Source organism: Echinops telfairi, unplaced genomic scaffold (genome assembly GCF_000313985.2).
Source record: "Echinops telfairi isolate 266 unplaced genomic scaffold, ASM31398v2 ScPeMD7_28;HRSCAF=97, whole genome shotgun sequence".
NCBI lineage: Eukaryota > Metazoa > Chordata > Mammalia > Afrosoricida > Tenrecidae > Echinops > Echinops telfairi.
The window spans coordinates 1,157,017-1,171,918 of NW_022103925.1; the positions used below are offsets into that span (position 1 = coordinate 1,157,017).

Genomic DNA, 14,902 nt, shown 5'->3' on the forward strand with positions numbered 1-14,902 from the left:
GCAGGGACAGCCAGGGTGGCTGTCTGGCCACGGGGACCCCCGCCCGATGGAGGAAAGTCTCTGCTGGTGATGCATTTCAGAATGGCCTCCATGTCCCCAGGTTCTGGACACTACAGTTAGTTGAGACTATTCTTCAATATGCCGCTTGTTCTGATTCAGTGTTGTTCTTTTGATGCTGTCATCTGAACGGTGTCATCTTGTGGTAGTAACCAGCATGTGAGAGTCCATTTTGGTCTTGTTTCTTTTAGGATTAGGAAACGTACCTTGTAATACATGCTTGATTTTCTTGAAGTTACCAGAATGTTAAAATCAATGCTGTGCCCTGTAACGCTCCCTAACCTTAAACAATAGTCACATTAGTTTTGCTTTCTGCTTCTGTCCATGATTGCTTAAGTCTTAGGCAACGGATAAAATACGTTTTCTCCTTTAAAAGATGGCCTGAAATGTGGACTCGGGCTGCAACCAAAGAATCGCTTTTAGATAGCAGTCCGGTTATAACCGAATAAAGACTTCTAAATTACCAAGCCATTACAGTGGCTGTCATTTATTCGAACCCGCAACAACGGAAGTCCCTCCCTCGGGGCTGGTCCCTGTCGTTAACACGTCCATAGTATGTGAGACAGGCTCGCTTCTAAGGGGCATTCTGGGTGGACTCCCTGCGGCAGCGGGGCCTGGTCCCTCTTCCGGGCCCCCTGCCCCACTTCCCGCAGCGCCCGCTCTGCGTCCAGAGCCTCGCGTCCGCCTCAGGCCATCTCCCCGCAGGGCACGCGCGCCTGCGCACCGGCACCCGAGAGGCCGCGCAGCCCACCCGCCCGCCTACTCACCCCGGCCGTCGCTGCGAGTTCCCAAGTCCGAAAGCACACGGCTTGACGGGCTCCGCCGCCGCGGGTTGGTGACACGACCGTGACGTCAGAGCGCAGCGACTCCGGCGCGCCGGGCTGCGTCATCGCTCCGCGCCCACGCCGGGCTGCGTCATCGCTCCGCGCCCACGCCGGGCTTCGGCGCTGACGGCCATGGCGGAGGTGGGTTGGACGGCGGTGCGCGACCCCGGCGCGCTGCTCCCGGGGGGCTTCTGGGCCGCCGTGGCCGTGTGGCTGGAGAGGCCACAGGTGGTCAATAAGCGGCTGTGCGGGGCCCGCCTGGACGCCCGCCTGGAGGCCCACCTGGACGGCCGCGGGGCCCTGGACCCTAGACCCCGGGCCGCTGCCGGGGAGGGCGCCGCCGAGCTGGAATCACTCTGGGCCCACCTGTCGCAGAGCCTCGGCGACGGGGCCTTGCGAGGCTTCCTCGCCCGCTCCGAGGCCCGGCCGCCGCCGGACGCGCTTCGCCACCTCGACGTGCTGCTCAGAACCGTCATCCCGAAAGCCAGGCCCCAGTGCCCGCGCAGCGGCCCGCGGAAGGAAGTGGTCGTGCAAGGTCAGAGCCTGTGTGGTCGCAGTCACTGCGGTGGATGCACAGTGGCCCCTGAGCCTCGGGCCGGAAAAGACAGAAGGTGTTGCAGCCTGTGCGGCCCTTTGTGCCTAGGCTGCTTCCCATGCTTTCCCTGCCGATGGATGGGAGTGCGCTGTTGACTGGAAGGCTTTGGGAAGAAGGTGAAGGAAAGGGGGCACTGGACGTTGAAAGTCGTTGTTAGGTGCCATCCGGTGGGTCACAACCCATAGAGCCCCTACACAAAGAAAGATACAAACACTGCCCAGTCCTGCACGATCCTCACAATTGTTCCTCTGCCTGAGCCCATTGTTGTGGTCACTGTGTCCATCCATGCCCGAGGGCCTTCCTCTCGATGCCCCTCCTGCAGGGACTGGTCCCTTCTGGCAACATGCCCATGCATGTGAAACAAAGTTTTACCATCCTGGCCTCTAGGGAGTATTCTGGTCGTACTTATTCCAAGACATGTGTTTGCTTGTGACAGTCCATGGTTGACTCAATATTCTCCAGCACTACAATTCAAACGCAACATTCTTCTTCAGTCTCATTATTCAGTGTCCAGCTTTCACATGCCTATGAGATGACTGAAAATGCCCTGGACACTAAGAATTCCACAGGCCGGTGAGTGAGGACAGTGGTGGTCTAGTGGCAGACTCCTCACTCTCCACAGGCAGGCACCTCCTATGCAGCTGTCACCTGTCTGTCCGAGGAGGCTTGTGGGGTGCTGGGCAGGTTTTAGCACAGCTTCCAGATGAAGACTGACTAGGAAAACAGGCGTGACCATTAGTGTCTGGAAACCAGCCCATGAAAACGCAGGACACAGTCTCTCATCTACACAGTCATGGGGTCATCACTGCAGGAGGGGCGGGGCCAGCACCACCAAGAGCTGACCAGATGGGAGCTGTACCTGTGGCAAGTGGATTAAAGAGCGAGCTGGTTAATGATTGCCAGGTGGACACAGTGAAAGTAGGGCTGCACCTCCTGGTACTGTCCAGCTGGTGCTGACCCAGCAATCCTGCCAAACTGACCACGTAGTCTCCTCAACAGAGGAGTGCCACGCCATTCTCCCACGGGGCAGCTTCAGGCTCTGTTGGCCTGGGGGTGAGCAGCCAGAGCCCTTAACCAGTACACCAATTGTTCTGGTAGCTGCCATAGCACAACAGACCTAAACACTGCCCGGTCCTGCACCATCCTCACAATTGCCCCTGGGCTCGGGCTCTTTGCTACAGCCACCTGTCACCCCATCTCCTGGAGGCCCTTCCTCTTTGACCGTCCCTCCACCTTGTCAAGCATGATGTCCTTCTCCGGGACTGGTCTCTCCTGACAACGTGTCCATAGTATGAGAGGAAGTCTCGCCATCCTGGCCTCTAAGGAGCGCTCCGGCTGGACTTCCTCCGAGGCAGGCCTGTTTGTTTGACAGCACCTGGTGTTCAGTACCCCTCCCCAGCCCCCTAACTGCTACACATCTTTCTTCCCAATCCATCACCAGTGTTCATGTGCACGGGAGGTGACTGAATGTACTTGGGTCAGGTGACGTCTTTGCTCTTTTAATGCCCCCCCTAAAGCAGTCTGGGCAGCAGGTCTGCTCCGTGTGGTAGGGAGATCATCCATTTTCTTGCCTGCTGCTTCTGTGGGCCTTGCCTGTGGACCCAGGTGAGATGGAACGTCATGGAGGTGAGGCGTGAGCGCTCAGGACGATCACAACAAAAACGGAGGCTAGTTAGATCACAGGGAATCCCGGCCCTGCCAGACTGGCGCCTGCTTTTGCAGGATGTGGCAAATCGGCTCACAGCGGTGCTTGCTTCGCCCTTTGCCTGTGGGCCCAGCCTTGGGCCGAGTTCTCCAGGCACAAGTCGCTCTATGTTGCCCTCTGTGCCCATGTCTCTTGGCAGTCTTCACAGAGACAGTAAACAGGCCAGGTATGTTGTAGCGTTGAGCTTCATGGGTTAGTGCAGACCCCAGTTCCTGTGCAGCACGGGCTGCAGAGGGAATGTCGTAGCCCGCAGGGACAGCCAGGGTGGCTGTCTGGCCACGGGTGCCCCCCCCCCCAGGCAGTCCAGTGACCAGTCAGTGCTTGGTATCCCTGACTGAGGCACCAGCATGCCTGAGGGCCTGGGGTAAGGATGGGATCCTTGCATCTGGAAGGGGTAAAGCCAGTGCGGTTGTTGAAAGTGGAAGAGGAAGCGGCCTCTTCCATTATGGCCTGCGCAAGCTCTTCTCATAGGACCTCGTCTCCCAATGGTTTTCCATGGGGCGAGCACAGTGCTGGCAGCGGGGCTACAGGGGGCAAAACCCCAGGCAGGAGCACCATCGAGGATGCGTGCTGCCTGAACTGGTCTTGGGAACCCAGAGACTTTGTGGCCCCTCCCTGTGGTACTAGCAGGCTGGGACAGGGACGTCTGGACTCAGGCTGGGGCAGAGGTTCTCCTAACCTCTAGCTACAGGTCTCCAGCCTGCCATCCCCACCTCACTGATGCCCCGAGGTCTGACCAGCAGATCCCATGCCTCGCCCAGGGCCTGCTAGGCCGTTCATGTCCTGCCACCCACCCAGTCAGCGCCTCTAGGCAGCTCATCTCCTGCCCCTTGCAGTCTGGGTGCTGGGATGCAGGAGTGGGCAGAGCCCAGAGTGCATGGCAGAATGGGAGGAGGGTGGTGGGCCGTGCCCACACGTGACTGAGGAGCGATGCTGACGGGCAGTCAGCAGCCTCCTCTTCCTCCCCAGATGTCCTCGGCGGGACTGTGACGTTCTTACCACTGGAAGAAGACGCCGACAGGAGCGTCAGGATTCAGACGAGCAACGTCTATCAGATCCGGCTCAGCCGCAGCCAGCAGGAGTGGTAAGGAGGCCGAGCAGCCCACGCTCGCTTCTCTGGAGCTCAGTAGGCTGTTGCGTACATGCTGGGAGACCCTGGGTCATTGGGAGGGGGACAGGTCAGTGGAGAACTTTGACCAGTGCTGCTCATATACCTCTCTCTTGTTCCCAAAGGTTCATGTCTGTTTCGATTGTCTGTCCAGAGCACTGGCACGCTGATGGGGTTGTTCACCCCACACCCACCTGGCTTGGAGAAATCTTGCTGGCTAGACTGGCCCGGTGGGCAGTGGGGAATCGGCCGAGCGGCTTTAAGAGCACCCTCTCCCTGGTCCCCATCGCCCGGTACAGCCAGGTCTATGAGGAGCTCAAAGAGAAGTACCGGCCCATGGTCAAGGTAATGCTGCAGAGCCTGGTGGTGCAGTGGCTTAAGTGCTGGGCCACTATAGGAAACATCAGTTATCTGAACCTGTGTGTGAGCTGCTGGCATCAGGGAGGAGGCAGCGGCTCCTGTAGAGTCCAGACTCCGAAACCCTTGGGGGCAGGTCTGCTGTCCTTGCCATGGGTCAGAACAGATTCGGTGGCCTTTAGCTTGGGGGTTGGGTGTCAGTTAATTCTGGGGAGACCCCCGCGCCCTCCTTTCACGAGGCAACATGGTCACACAATGGAGGGAGGCTCATTCTCCTGCATCTTCACTTCACGCAAGTGCGGCCAGAAGCCAGGTGCGCCTGACCCTCACCCTAGGCCCAGTCTGCAGACGTGTCCGGTGGGGGGGTGTGGGAGGGAAATGCCTTTTCCACACATCACCTGTTTCAGTCGGGGTGGGGCTGATGTTTGCACAGCTTGTGTTGGGCAGTTCTCAGAGGCACTGAGTAATCCTGCCAGGGAGGCACAGGGCAGGTTGGCCACCTGATCCTGTGTCCACACACACAGATACACATACACACACGTTTCCATATTGTAGTCCTATTGTCTTAATTTCACACGTACATCCTTGTGTATGTATCCGCACTTCGGTCACTTCTGGCTGTGACCACACGTGGCCTAGTGATCACCAGAGCTGGCCTGTGCCATGTCCCGCCCCTTGGCGTCCCTTCCTCCTCCTCCTCCTCTGTCTGCTTCATCGTGGGGCTCGGCTGGTGTGCCTGGTGCGCTTGCGGGGCTGCCAGAGCTGGGAGTGCCGCAGTGTCCGCCGTCTGCCCGACTCTTGCAGGTGTGGCCCGAAGTGACGGATCCAGCCAAGTTTGTGTTTGAAGATGTGGCCATCGCTACGTACCTGCTGGTGAGGCTCAGCCAGGCCTGCAGGGCGGGGTGGACCGAGGTGCAGGCTGACTATGCGGTGTGCCTGGCAGTTGGTGTGACACTGCAGGCTTGTTCGGCATCATAGTGGGACCACCAGCTGTATCTGGGCCTGGCCCCCGCTGTTTTCCTGGGCCTGCTCTAAAGGCTCAGCTTTCATAGGTAGAAGTCTTCCCGAGGGCACTTCCCTGTGTCACGGGCAGTCTGTCCTAGGCGTTTTGGCAGTGGGCTCTGGGCCCGTTACCTCTGTGCGCAAATGTGCAACTGGAACAGCAACAGGTGGTCCCGCCGAGCAGCCCCATCATGGGGACTCCATGGGAGGAGGAGGCAGAAGTGTTGACTGCGTGACGCATGCTGGTGTGCGTGTGGCCTTGCCCTCTGTGGGATGTGAGCTCTGCTCGTGTCGAGCAGGTGACTCACTGGCTTTTCCAACCCCCACCGTCCATCGTCTGTCCCCGCAGGTCCTGTGGGAGCAGGAGCGCGCCCGGCTGGGAGTGACTGAGAGGCAGTCCTTCGTGGACCTGGGCTGCGGGAACGGCCTGCTGGCGCACATCCTTTGCAGCCAGGGGGTTGGTGACATGATGCCCGGGGCCCTGCACTCAGTGTCCACTAGCTTAGACCAACACAGGACTGTCGGTCTCCTGGGCTGTGGTGGGTGGGGGTTCGTGGCCTCATGAGCCTCAGGCCCTTGGTGGCCTTCCCCGTAGGGCGCCCAGGGGATGGAGGGCCAGGTGTCCCTCGGAGCAGAGGCATCAGCAGGGGAGGAGGGTGGGGATGCTGCCCTTGAACTAGTCAGGTACAGGGGCTGGGGGGGAAGGGGAGGACGACACAGGCCAGGCAGCTGTGGCTGCTGCGGACAGTCCTGGGCATGTCCCTGTGCTGCCCATCCCTGCTGGGGTCACGCTGCCGCTGAGCACTCCTGTGGGTGTCGGTGCTGTGGGGCGTGTGCGGGATGGACTGCACATGCCCTGACCTCCAGTCTGCCCCCAATAGCACCCCGGCCGTGGCATCGATGTCCGCAGGAGAGGCATCTGGGCCATGTTCGAAGCTGAGACACGCTTGGAGGTATGGGTGGTGCGGGGTGGGTGCTGGCCACGTGGGGTGGTCACAGCATGGCCACTCTTGTGTGCGGCTGTACTCGGGAGGAGTCTTTAAGGCACCACACTGAGAAGGCTTGTAGTGGAAGCTGGTGAGGGCCGCTGCGTTTAGTCTGCGTGGCTGACAGGCTGGCCGCCAGTGGGGTCGCAGTGGCTGTACGTGTTGACAAATGGACCGCTGGGCCCTGACCACCCCTCCTGCTTTCCCCTGGTGCATGGTCACTGCTGCCCCCCCTTGTGTGCCCTTCAGTGGGGGCTGGGGCTGTGAGGGCAGTGAGGCAAGGGCTTCAGGTCTGGAGCCAGGCCTTGGGAGCACCGTGGGTACCCGGCAGTGGCTGTCAGAGGAGAGCCTGGGGTTGGGCGTATGTGGTGTCCTCTCCACTGAGCTAGTGGTCTTCCATTATGGGTGGGGCCACACCCCGCAGCTTTTGTCCCACTCTGTCCACTCCCTGCGGAAGACTCCTCCTCGGGTTCCAGGCAACCCTTCGGGCCACTGCTCCTGGGCTCCCTCCTGTTCTGCGGGCTGAGAGGTGTGCGGTTCCCAGAGGTCCCAGCCTTGGAAGCCCTGGGGAACAGTTCTACTCTGCACACAGGGTGGCTGGGGTTCAGGATCGACTCGACAGCACCTAAGAGCAAGACCCCAGAGATGGCCAGGGTGCGACCCCAGCTGGGCACCCTCAGGTGGGCGGGCCCAGGGCAGCTGGCCACAGGGCAGCATGTCAGAGCCCCCAGAAGGGCCCTCGTGGGCGGCACCGGGGGCTTGTGAGTCCGCTGGTCTCGCTGCCCGGGTGGGCCCCCTTGCTGGCCCCTCAGGAAGGTGCCACCCCACCGTCCTCCTTGGGCCCCTTTCAGGAAGGTGCCATCACGCCAGATGACAGGAGCCTCTTTCCTGACGCTGACTGGCTGATTGGGAACCATTCCGATGAGCTCACGCCCTGGATACCCGTCATTGCTGCCAGGTGAGGAGCCCTGCCCACGCAGGGCCCCTGGGCACTCCAGGGCAGCTAGGCTCCGGGCCGCTGCGGGTGCTGCCCCCGACCCGCCATGAGGGCGTTTGTTAAAGGCGCCCCGGGCTGCAGTGGGGGGGGCGCTGGCGGTTCACGGCGAGGTCCGCGGCCGGGACGCCCCCTCGCTCCCTGAGGGAGAGGCGGGCAGCGCCTGGCGGGTGACCCAGCCGTCTGGGCAGGCCGTTACACGGCCACCCTGGGGGGGTGACCACAGTAGGCCCGGAGACGCGCGGCCGGCCGCTGTTGGCTTCAGCTGGGGGGAGGTCGCGGGGGTGGGGGTGGGGGCTTGCGCCCGGAACAGGAGGGTCCGCCCTCCAGGACCGGCGCCCTGAGCAGCCCCTTCCGGGCACAGCCCCTCTCTCCGTGTCAGGGCGTGCGTGCTCGGCCCGTGGGCCTGCGTCCGTTCACAGGCGTGCGCGTCCTCGTGGGCCTGCGTGCCTTGTGCGTGCTCGGCCCCGGGGGCAGCGTCGGTCTGTCGGGCGTGCTCGTCCCCGCGCGGGGGCCCTGCCTCACGGGGGCCCTGCCGTCCCTGCTGCCGGCACCCTTGGAGCCCCCGGCCGTGAGCCGGCAGCGGCGGGGAGGGTCCGTTTGTACGATCGCCTGGGTCACTGCCCACTCAGCGACCCTCAAGGCAGGGTGGGAGGCGCCTGCGGTGCCCGAGGCTGTCGCTCGTCCTTTCCGTGCAGCCGCCAGCCGGGTCAGCGTTCCGCCCGACCGCACGCAGGCCTGGAGGGCAGTCTCCCCGCCGCAGTGCGGCCCCTCTGGACGCCGGAAGGGCAGCGTCCACCCGCGGACCAGGGCAGGGGCGCGGTGGCGGGGAGCTGACGGCCGCCATGGCTGAGGTGGAGCGAGACGGGTGTGGCCTGTTGGCCCTCAGCAGGGGAGCCGGACGGCGGGCACTGCAGACGCACGGCTCGTAGCCTGCGCCGCTGCGGCCGGACCGAGGCCCCCGGGGCAGCGTGCTGTGTCTTGCGTGTTGCTGCGTCTGATGTTTGCTCCAGCTGGCTGGACTACCCTCGGTGACGCACCCGCCCGTCCGCAGGTCGTCCTACCGCTGCCGCTTCTTCGTGCTGCCCTGCTGCTTCTTCGGCTTCGTGGGCAAGTACCCGCGGAGGCAGAGCCAGAAGACGCAGTACCGCGAGTACCTGGACTTCGTCACGGAGGTGGGGCAGGTGTGCGGCTTCCGCGTGGAGGAGGACTGTCTGCGCATCCCCTCCACCAAAAGGGTGCGTAGACCCCCGCGAGGGGCCCAAGCCCAGCCCCGGAGCCTCCCCCCCTGGCTCCCAACCCCGCCGGGCTGACATCACCGAGGGCTGACATCACCTAGTGCCGGCTGAGCTCCCGACAGCCTCTGCAGCCCGCCTACCGCCTGCCCTGGCTTTCGTAGAGTGTCGGCCCAGGTTCATGGTCTCTCTGGGTGGTGGTGGGGGGTCAGCACACCCCTCGGGTGGCATGCTGATGCTGTGACCATGGCCATGGGCTCTGCATCTGGAGTATCCCCTGTCCAGAGCCTCCTGGCCCTCCTTATGTCCTCTGCCTGAGGTGACCCAGTGGGAACCAGCCAGGCTGGGCCATCGGGTCGGTGTGGTGGCCATGGCAAGTCTGCCTACAAATTGACCCCTAGGGACAGTGGTGTGGCCTGGACCTGTGGATGTGACGTGGTGTTGCGTTCTCACACAGGTCTGCCTTATCGGGGCATCCAGGACCTACCCGGCGGCCCAGGAAGCTGCTGTGGACACACAGCGGACTCAGTACATCCACAGCCAAGGGGGTCCCCGGGGGCCGCTGCAGGACCACAAGCCGGGTCCCCAGCATGCCAGTGCCGAGCCTGCAGCACCAGAGGATCCCGCTCCTGTGTCCAGAGACACTCAGACCACAGAGGCCCAGTCTGCAGCACCAGAGGGTCTGGCCATGGGGGCCGAACTGGAACCTGTGTCCAGAGACACTCGGGCCACAGAGGCCCAGCCTACGGCACCAGAGGACCCAGCGGCAGGGGCAGCGCGGGGACTTTGGCTACCAGCATTCCAGCCAAGGGAGCGTGCTGAACGCGTGCGGAACTGTGGCACGCTGCCCCGAGACTTCGTCAACCAGGTGGTCCTGCAGGTGGCCGGTCTGCTGCTGGGCAGGAAGCATGTATGCCCAGAAGGGGCTTCCCAGGACCAGAGTGGGAAGCCCTGGAACCCAGGAGGTGAAGCTCCCACAGCCAGGCGGGGCTCTGTTCTCTGAGCGCCTGGTTGGCTCCTGTGGGCACAGAGGACTGTCTGGGGCTGGGGGAGGTGGCCCTCAAGGACCTCTGATCTCACAGACCCCACAGCTTCCTGACCTGAGAGCCGGGTGTAGAGGCACAGGACCTGTTGGCTGTGTCTCAGGCTCCCAGGGGCCATGCTGAGCCTGGTAGCCATTGGGGGATAGGGCAGGGCAGTATCCTGTGGTTCCTGCCCAGGAAGTGCCACTCTGGGTGCCAGCTCTGCTTGTTCCTCTAAGCTGCAGGGTCAGTGAGGAGCCCACCCCCTCTTCCCGACAGATGTCACGGGTGGTTCTTTGTACCAAGCTCATGAGCCCCAGGGCCCAGCTGGGAGCCAGGGTGGAGGTCAGTGTGCCTGTCTGTGATGGCCTCGCTTGGGGACCCTGTCTCACCAGGGAGCCTCTCCTTGGCGGATGTGGCCAGCGAGCTGGACAGAGTGACACTGCAGCGACTGAAGAGGGAGTGCGGGGGCCTGCAGACTCTGCTCCGGAACCGCCACCAGGTGTTTGCAGGTGAGGGGCTCCTGGGGGCTCAAGAGCACCTGTGAGCTGGGACTCTGTGTCTGGCCAGGTCTGAGGCAGGGGTGGGGGGTGGGGAGGTGGTGGGAGAGTTACCCTGGGGCTGTGAGAGTCTCGGTCCCTCTCTCAGTTCTGCCCTGCAGAGCAAGGTGGCCACCGCCCCTAAAGCCACGGCGAAGTGGAGGGAGGTTTGGGCAGGGCGCAGGTAGTGCCTGCAGTGTGACATAGAGGGATGGCAGCTGGTGGGCGGCTGTGCCCTGTGGTGTCAATGCCCCAAGGGCTCTGGCACACCTGCCCTGTTCTCCAAGTGCATGCCACTGTGGAGCGGGCACCTTCTGTGCACCTGAGTGTGGGCCCTGAGTGTGGCCTCATCCAGCTCCAGTCCCTGGCACTGGGGGAATGGCACCATGAGGGATGCCTATCTCCCAGCTCGGCCTGTTTGCCACCCAGTCACTTCCTTGAGGGGCACAGGGACCTGATCAGCGGGCACTGGCCCTGGCCTCTCTCTGCTGCTCCCCCAGGCCCTGAGAGCCAGGTCAGATGGGCCTGCAGGGCCTGCCGGCACTCAACTCGGGGAATGGCTAAGCCCCCAAGCCTTAGGGTGAGGGGATGCCTGCTCTGGTGCTGCCTGTGTACCCAGGTCTCACCGAGACCAGCCAGCAGGTGACACTGTGTCAGGCTGACTGCCAATGGGGCTGACTTGCTTGAGTGAAGTCACCCCTTTACTCCTCAGCGGTGATTTCAGCTGTCCCACCTCCACCCTGAGGGGCTCCCAGGGTCCCTGATGGGTGGCTGTGAGACAGTGAGAGAGGCTCTCTGGGTCCCTGACCTGTGGCTGCTTCTTCCCCAAATTCCGGAGCTCCAGCTGCTGCTCTGGGGAGGTGCTTGAGCACCAGTGTGGGCAGCTGCTGGGCCCGGTGGTGCGTTGGGCTCAGGGCTGGCAGCCAGCTCATGGGGTGGTTCCATCCCACCCGCTGCTCAGCTGAAAGCCAGGCGGTCACTCCTGTAGAGGTCCAGTGTGGGCCGCTCCAGGCAGACCCGCCTGTCCTGCGTGGTCGGTGTAGCGCTGGTGGGTTTGGGTGGGCCTGTTTTAAGGGTTTGAGTCGACACTGGTGTTCTGCAAGGTGAATGTTTTAGGGGTTTGAGTATGTGTGGGTGTTTTGGGGTGAGCCTATATTGGGAAGCCTTTATTCTGGATATTCTTGAGCCAGAGCCTAGCGGGCAGCCCCCAGCTTCACATAGGCATCCTCTGGGAGGAGTAGGAGTGGAGGGGTGTTGATGTGGAGATGTGGGAGGAGCCTGGGTGCCCGCCCCACATTCTCCATTGCAGACTGAGCTCAGCCCCTGCCCCCTCTGCCCCCTCAACCTTCAACTGTGGTTGTGCCACTACGTGAACACACTCACATGAGCACGTGCACTTCCTCTGATGTCCAGCCCTGGTCAGGCTTTCCGGTTCTCATTTGCTGTCCTTCCTGCCCACCAGATGCTGAGTTTCTGGTGAAAGCCGTGGTCCCTTGGGGGCCCAGACTAGGGACCCCCTCCGTGGTACCCCCGCCCGGTGCCCACTGCTCCCCAGAGCCTCCTGTCTCTGCCCTGCCCCAGCACACACCTCCCTGCCCCATGCCCTTGCTATGGTCACAGTCCCTGCGCTGCTCCTCCACTCGGCCCACGAGGGGTCCACCCAGTGGCTGGCAGGTGGAGGGCTGGGTGCAGCTGGCTGGGCTGGCCCTGTGGGAACCCAACCTGCTGGGGGAGGGGCATCGGTGTGGGTGTCCCTAGCTGCTCCACCTCAGAGCCCAGCTGCACAGGGCCTCCCTGCCCTGCCTGAGAAGACAGCTGTGTTGGCTGGCTGGCTGACCCCTGTGTGTCCTCTGTGTTACAGTCCGGGATGGCCGTGTCCACCTGCGAGACTGGCGAGAGGAGTTGTCCACACGGGCGACGCGGCCAGGACTCCGGCGGGTGCCAGACACTGATGCCTTCAAGACTCGTCCTTGCTGGTTCTTCGCACACCACCCTGATGGCTGCGCCCTGCCCGCTGCCCACTGCCCCTTTGCCCATGGGCCTGGGGAGCTGCGGCCGGCCCCCACCCGGACTTCCAGGAGAGCAGGGCAGCCTCCTCAGCCTGTGCCTCCTGAATCCCCAAACAGCTGGCCCGAGAAGAGCTGAACGCCCAGGACTGCTGTCCTCTGTGCTCCCACAGGCTGCCATTGCCCCCAGCGTCCACTGCAGCTGGGGACGCCATCGGCGGCGTCCGCGCCACGGCCCGTCATCTCAAGGGGGCTCTAAATTCTGGCTGTGAGGACCGAGCTTTGCTGTGGGGGGTCTGTGTTGCTGTTGCCCCCAGTCCTGGATGTGGCCTGAGCCTGAGCCGGCTGCACACGAGGTGGAGGTGGCCCCAAAAGCTCTTGTGACAAAGACCCTCACACTGGGGGTGTAAAGCAAGTGATGGGCTTGTAATTACTGCTCTCTGCTCTACTGCTTGGGCTCTGTTGAGGGCCACGCAGAATCACAGATGGAATTCATGACTGGCGGGCTTATTAAGGAATGAGAGATGCTCAGGGTAATTGTTGATCAGAACTTGTTACAAAGTTTCAAGTCTGTTAATAAATCTCCAAAGCGCGTACCACTTGCTGGAATCCTCAACCCTACAGCTCCACACCGTGGGCCAGCAAGCCCAGCTCCCTGGAGTCAGTGCCCAGAGGCACCCACTCCGCGAGCCAGCCTCCTGCACAAAAGCCTCAGCCTCACTGCCCCCTGGTTCTGCTGCTCTGATGGTACAGCTGTCACCCGGATCCAGGAGGCTCCCTGCACAGGGATCTTGGGGCCAGAGGACACGCTCCCCTCCTGGCTCCTGATGGTCATGAGATCCCTCCTCCTACTGCTCAGAGGGCTCATTGGAGGCACCGCAGGGTGCTCCTACCCCAGGGAATCCCGTTGGCAGTTAAGTCACGGTGAATCCTGTCAGTGTTGGCTCCCACTCTTCCCAGACTCCTCAGGGAAAAGCTGTCAGAAGACCTGGGCCTGGAAAGTCACATTGAAGTAGCAGATGTGAGACGTGCATCCCCCCGTAGGTTCCACGTGTTGGGGTGCAGGTGGCCCAGGCCCTGGACCAGCCAGTGGTACTTCGGGGGTGGGGGATAGGGGTTGGCGCTGCTTCTGCTGCTCTTGGACACTGCAGGGGGTCATCATGGACGACACCGAGATGCCCAAGTGCAGGCCCCCCACTGCAGGGCAGGAGGCAGGCTGTGGAGCCCTGTGCCGTCCTCTGCCCCTGGGATCTGATGCCTCCCCCAGAGAGGGCCCAGGGGTCACCGTGGGCCCAGGCCCCGGGGAGCCACCGTGGGTGGGGCTGTCCATGAGGAAGGGGTGGGCCAGCCAGTGGGTGGCTTTGCTTGACAGGCTGCCAGAAGAGGGACCACCGGTGGGGGCAGGGTCTTCTCGGGTTGTGTCAAGAGTCACACCGAGGAGACCCTGTACACTCCCTCCTGTCAGTCAGGCAGGCAGGTCAAGAGAAAGGGCCGTGCTGGGGGCCAGGCTTCGTTCTTCCTTCCTGAGGCCCGCAGTCAGCTCAGCCACCTGGCTGTGAGAAGGGGAGCGCGCATCCACAGGGTGATGCGGGCGGAAGCTCGGGAGAGATGCAGTCTCGTGAATAGCAGAGGGTCAGGCCCGAGGGGTCCTGAGGACTCTTGCTCATGTTTACCGTCTGGTGCGGAGGATAAAGCTGACACTTGAGGTGTGCTCATCGTAGCTGCCGTCTGGTCCCTGTTTGGACATTCACACTGACACGGGGCAGTGGCATCCGTGACATGAACCCAAGGCTGGGGAAGGGCACTGACACCACTGCACCGCAGGTCAGCATCGGGGGGTGGCTTTCCCTGAGTGTGCCCCACCCTGACGCCAGCACCCTGCTGCCTCCCGACAGCCCTGGCCAGGAGGGCTGAGACTGAACCTGGAGGGCTGGTGCAGGTGCAGAAATGGCTCCTGCAGGCTTGATGGGAAATGGGGGCTTTTTCCTTCCCAACACTCACTGCACCCCCACCCCCCACCCCTCACACGGCTGGTGCTCAGCATGTGTGTGGAAGGAAGGCAGGACTGCATCTCTTGGGGGATTATTCATCGACCATCTCCCTCCTCCTCACCCAGCACACTCACCGCCCAGTGCTGCTTGGCTCAATGGTCTGTCCAGACATTTGCTGAAAACCTGCTTCTCTCTGGCAGCCAGGCCCTGGGTGGGCCCAGGGTAGTAGAGGGCAGGACAGGCCACCTGGAAGGGGAGTGTGGGCTGCAGGGGGAGGCTCCTCTGCACAGCTGTGTCCCCAGGGGCTGAGTGCATGGGGGTGCCCCAGCAGGGGGAACGGGCAGCAAGGACATGGGCTCTGAGTCAGACACCTCTGAGGTCACCCCTACCCCACCGTGTGCAGGCTGGGCAGGACCTGAGGGCAGGGCTCAGTTCAGCACCTCCCCCACCTCCTGTGGGGTCCCAGCATAACCCACCAGCA

At 62.6% G+C, this 14,902-nt stretch overlaps 1 protein-coding gene across 2 annotated transcripts; it reads left to right on the top strand.

Annotated features, from left to right (window-relative positions):
- The first annotated feature begins 1,478 nt into the window (after positions 1–1,478).
- Positions 1,479–13,026, top strand: TRMT44 (tRNA methyltransferase 44 homolog). Of its 2 annotated transcripts, none has more exons than XM_045289533.1 (11): positions 1,479–1,592; positions 4,151–4,265; positions 4,415–4,634; positions 5,451–5,519; positions 5,998–6,105; positions 6,530–6,601; positions 7,486–7,592; positions 8,683–8,866; positions 9,321–9,828; positions 10,281–10,397; positions 12,286–13,026. In XM_045289533.1, exons 1-11 carry the CDS (start codon positions 1,535–1,537, stop codon positions 12,567–12,569), a joined length of 1,842 nt encoding a protein of 613 aa, XP_045145468.1. In that variant the 5' UTR covers positions 1,479–1,534; the 3' UTR covers positions 12,570–13,026. The 2 variants fall into 2 exon arrangements, with proteins under 2 accessions (XP_045145468.1, XP_045145469.1); XM_045289534.1 differs by lacking the exon at positions 1,479–1,592 and adding an exon at positions 1,972–2,049.
- The last annotated feature ends 1,876 nt before the right edge of the window (positions 13,027–14,902 follow it).

Bases quoted from the DNA above. Each gene is read 5' to 3' on its own strand.
- TRMT44 (XM_045289533.1), top strand. From the start codon at position 1,535: ATGCTTTCCCTGCCGATGGATGGGAGTGCGCTGTTGACTGGAAGGCTT. The intron at 4,266-4,414 runs GTAAGGAGGCCG...TTGTTCCCAAAG, and splicing joins AGCCGCAGCCAGCAGGAGTG to GTTCATGTCTGTTTCGATTG. The intron at 8,867-9,320 runs GTGCGTAGACCC...GTTCTCACACAG, and splicing joins GCATCCCCTCCACCAAAAGG to GTCTGCCTTATCGGGGCATC.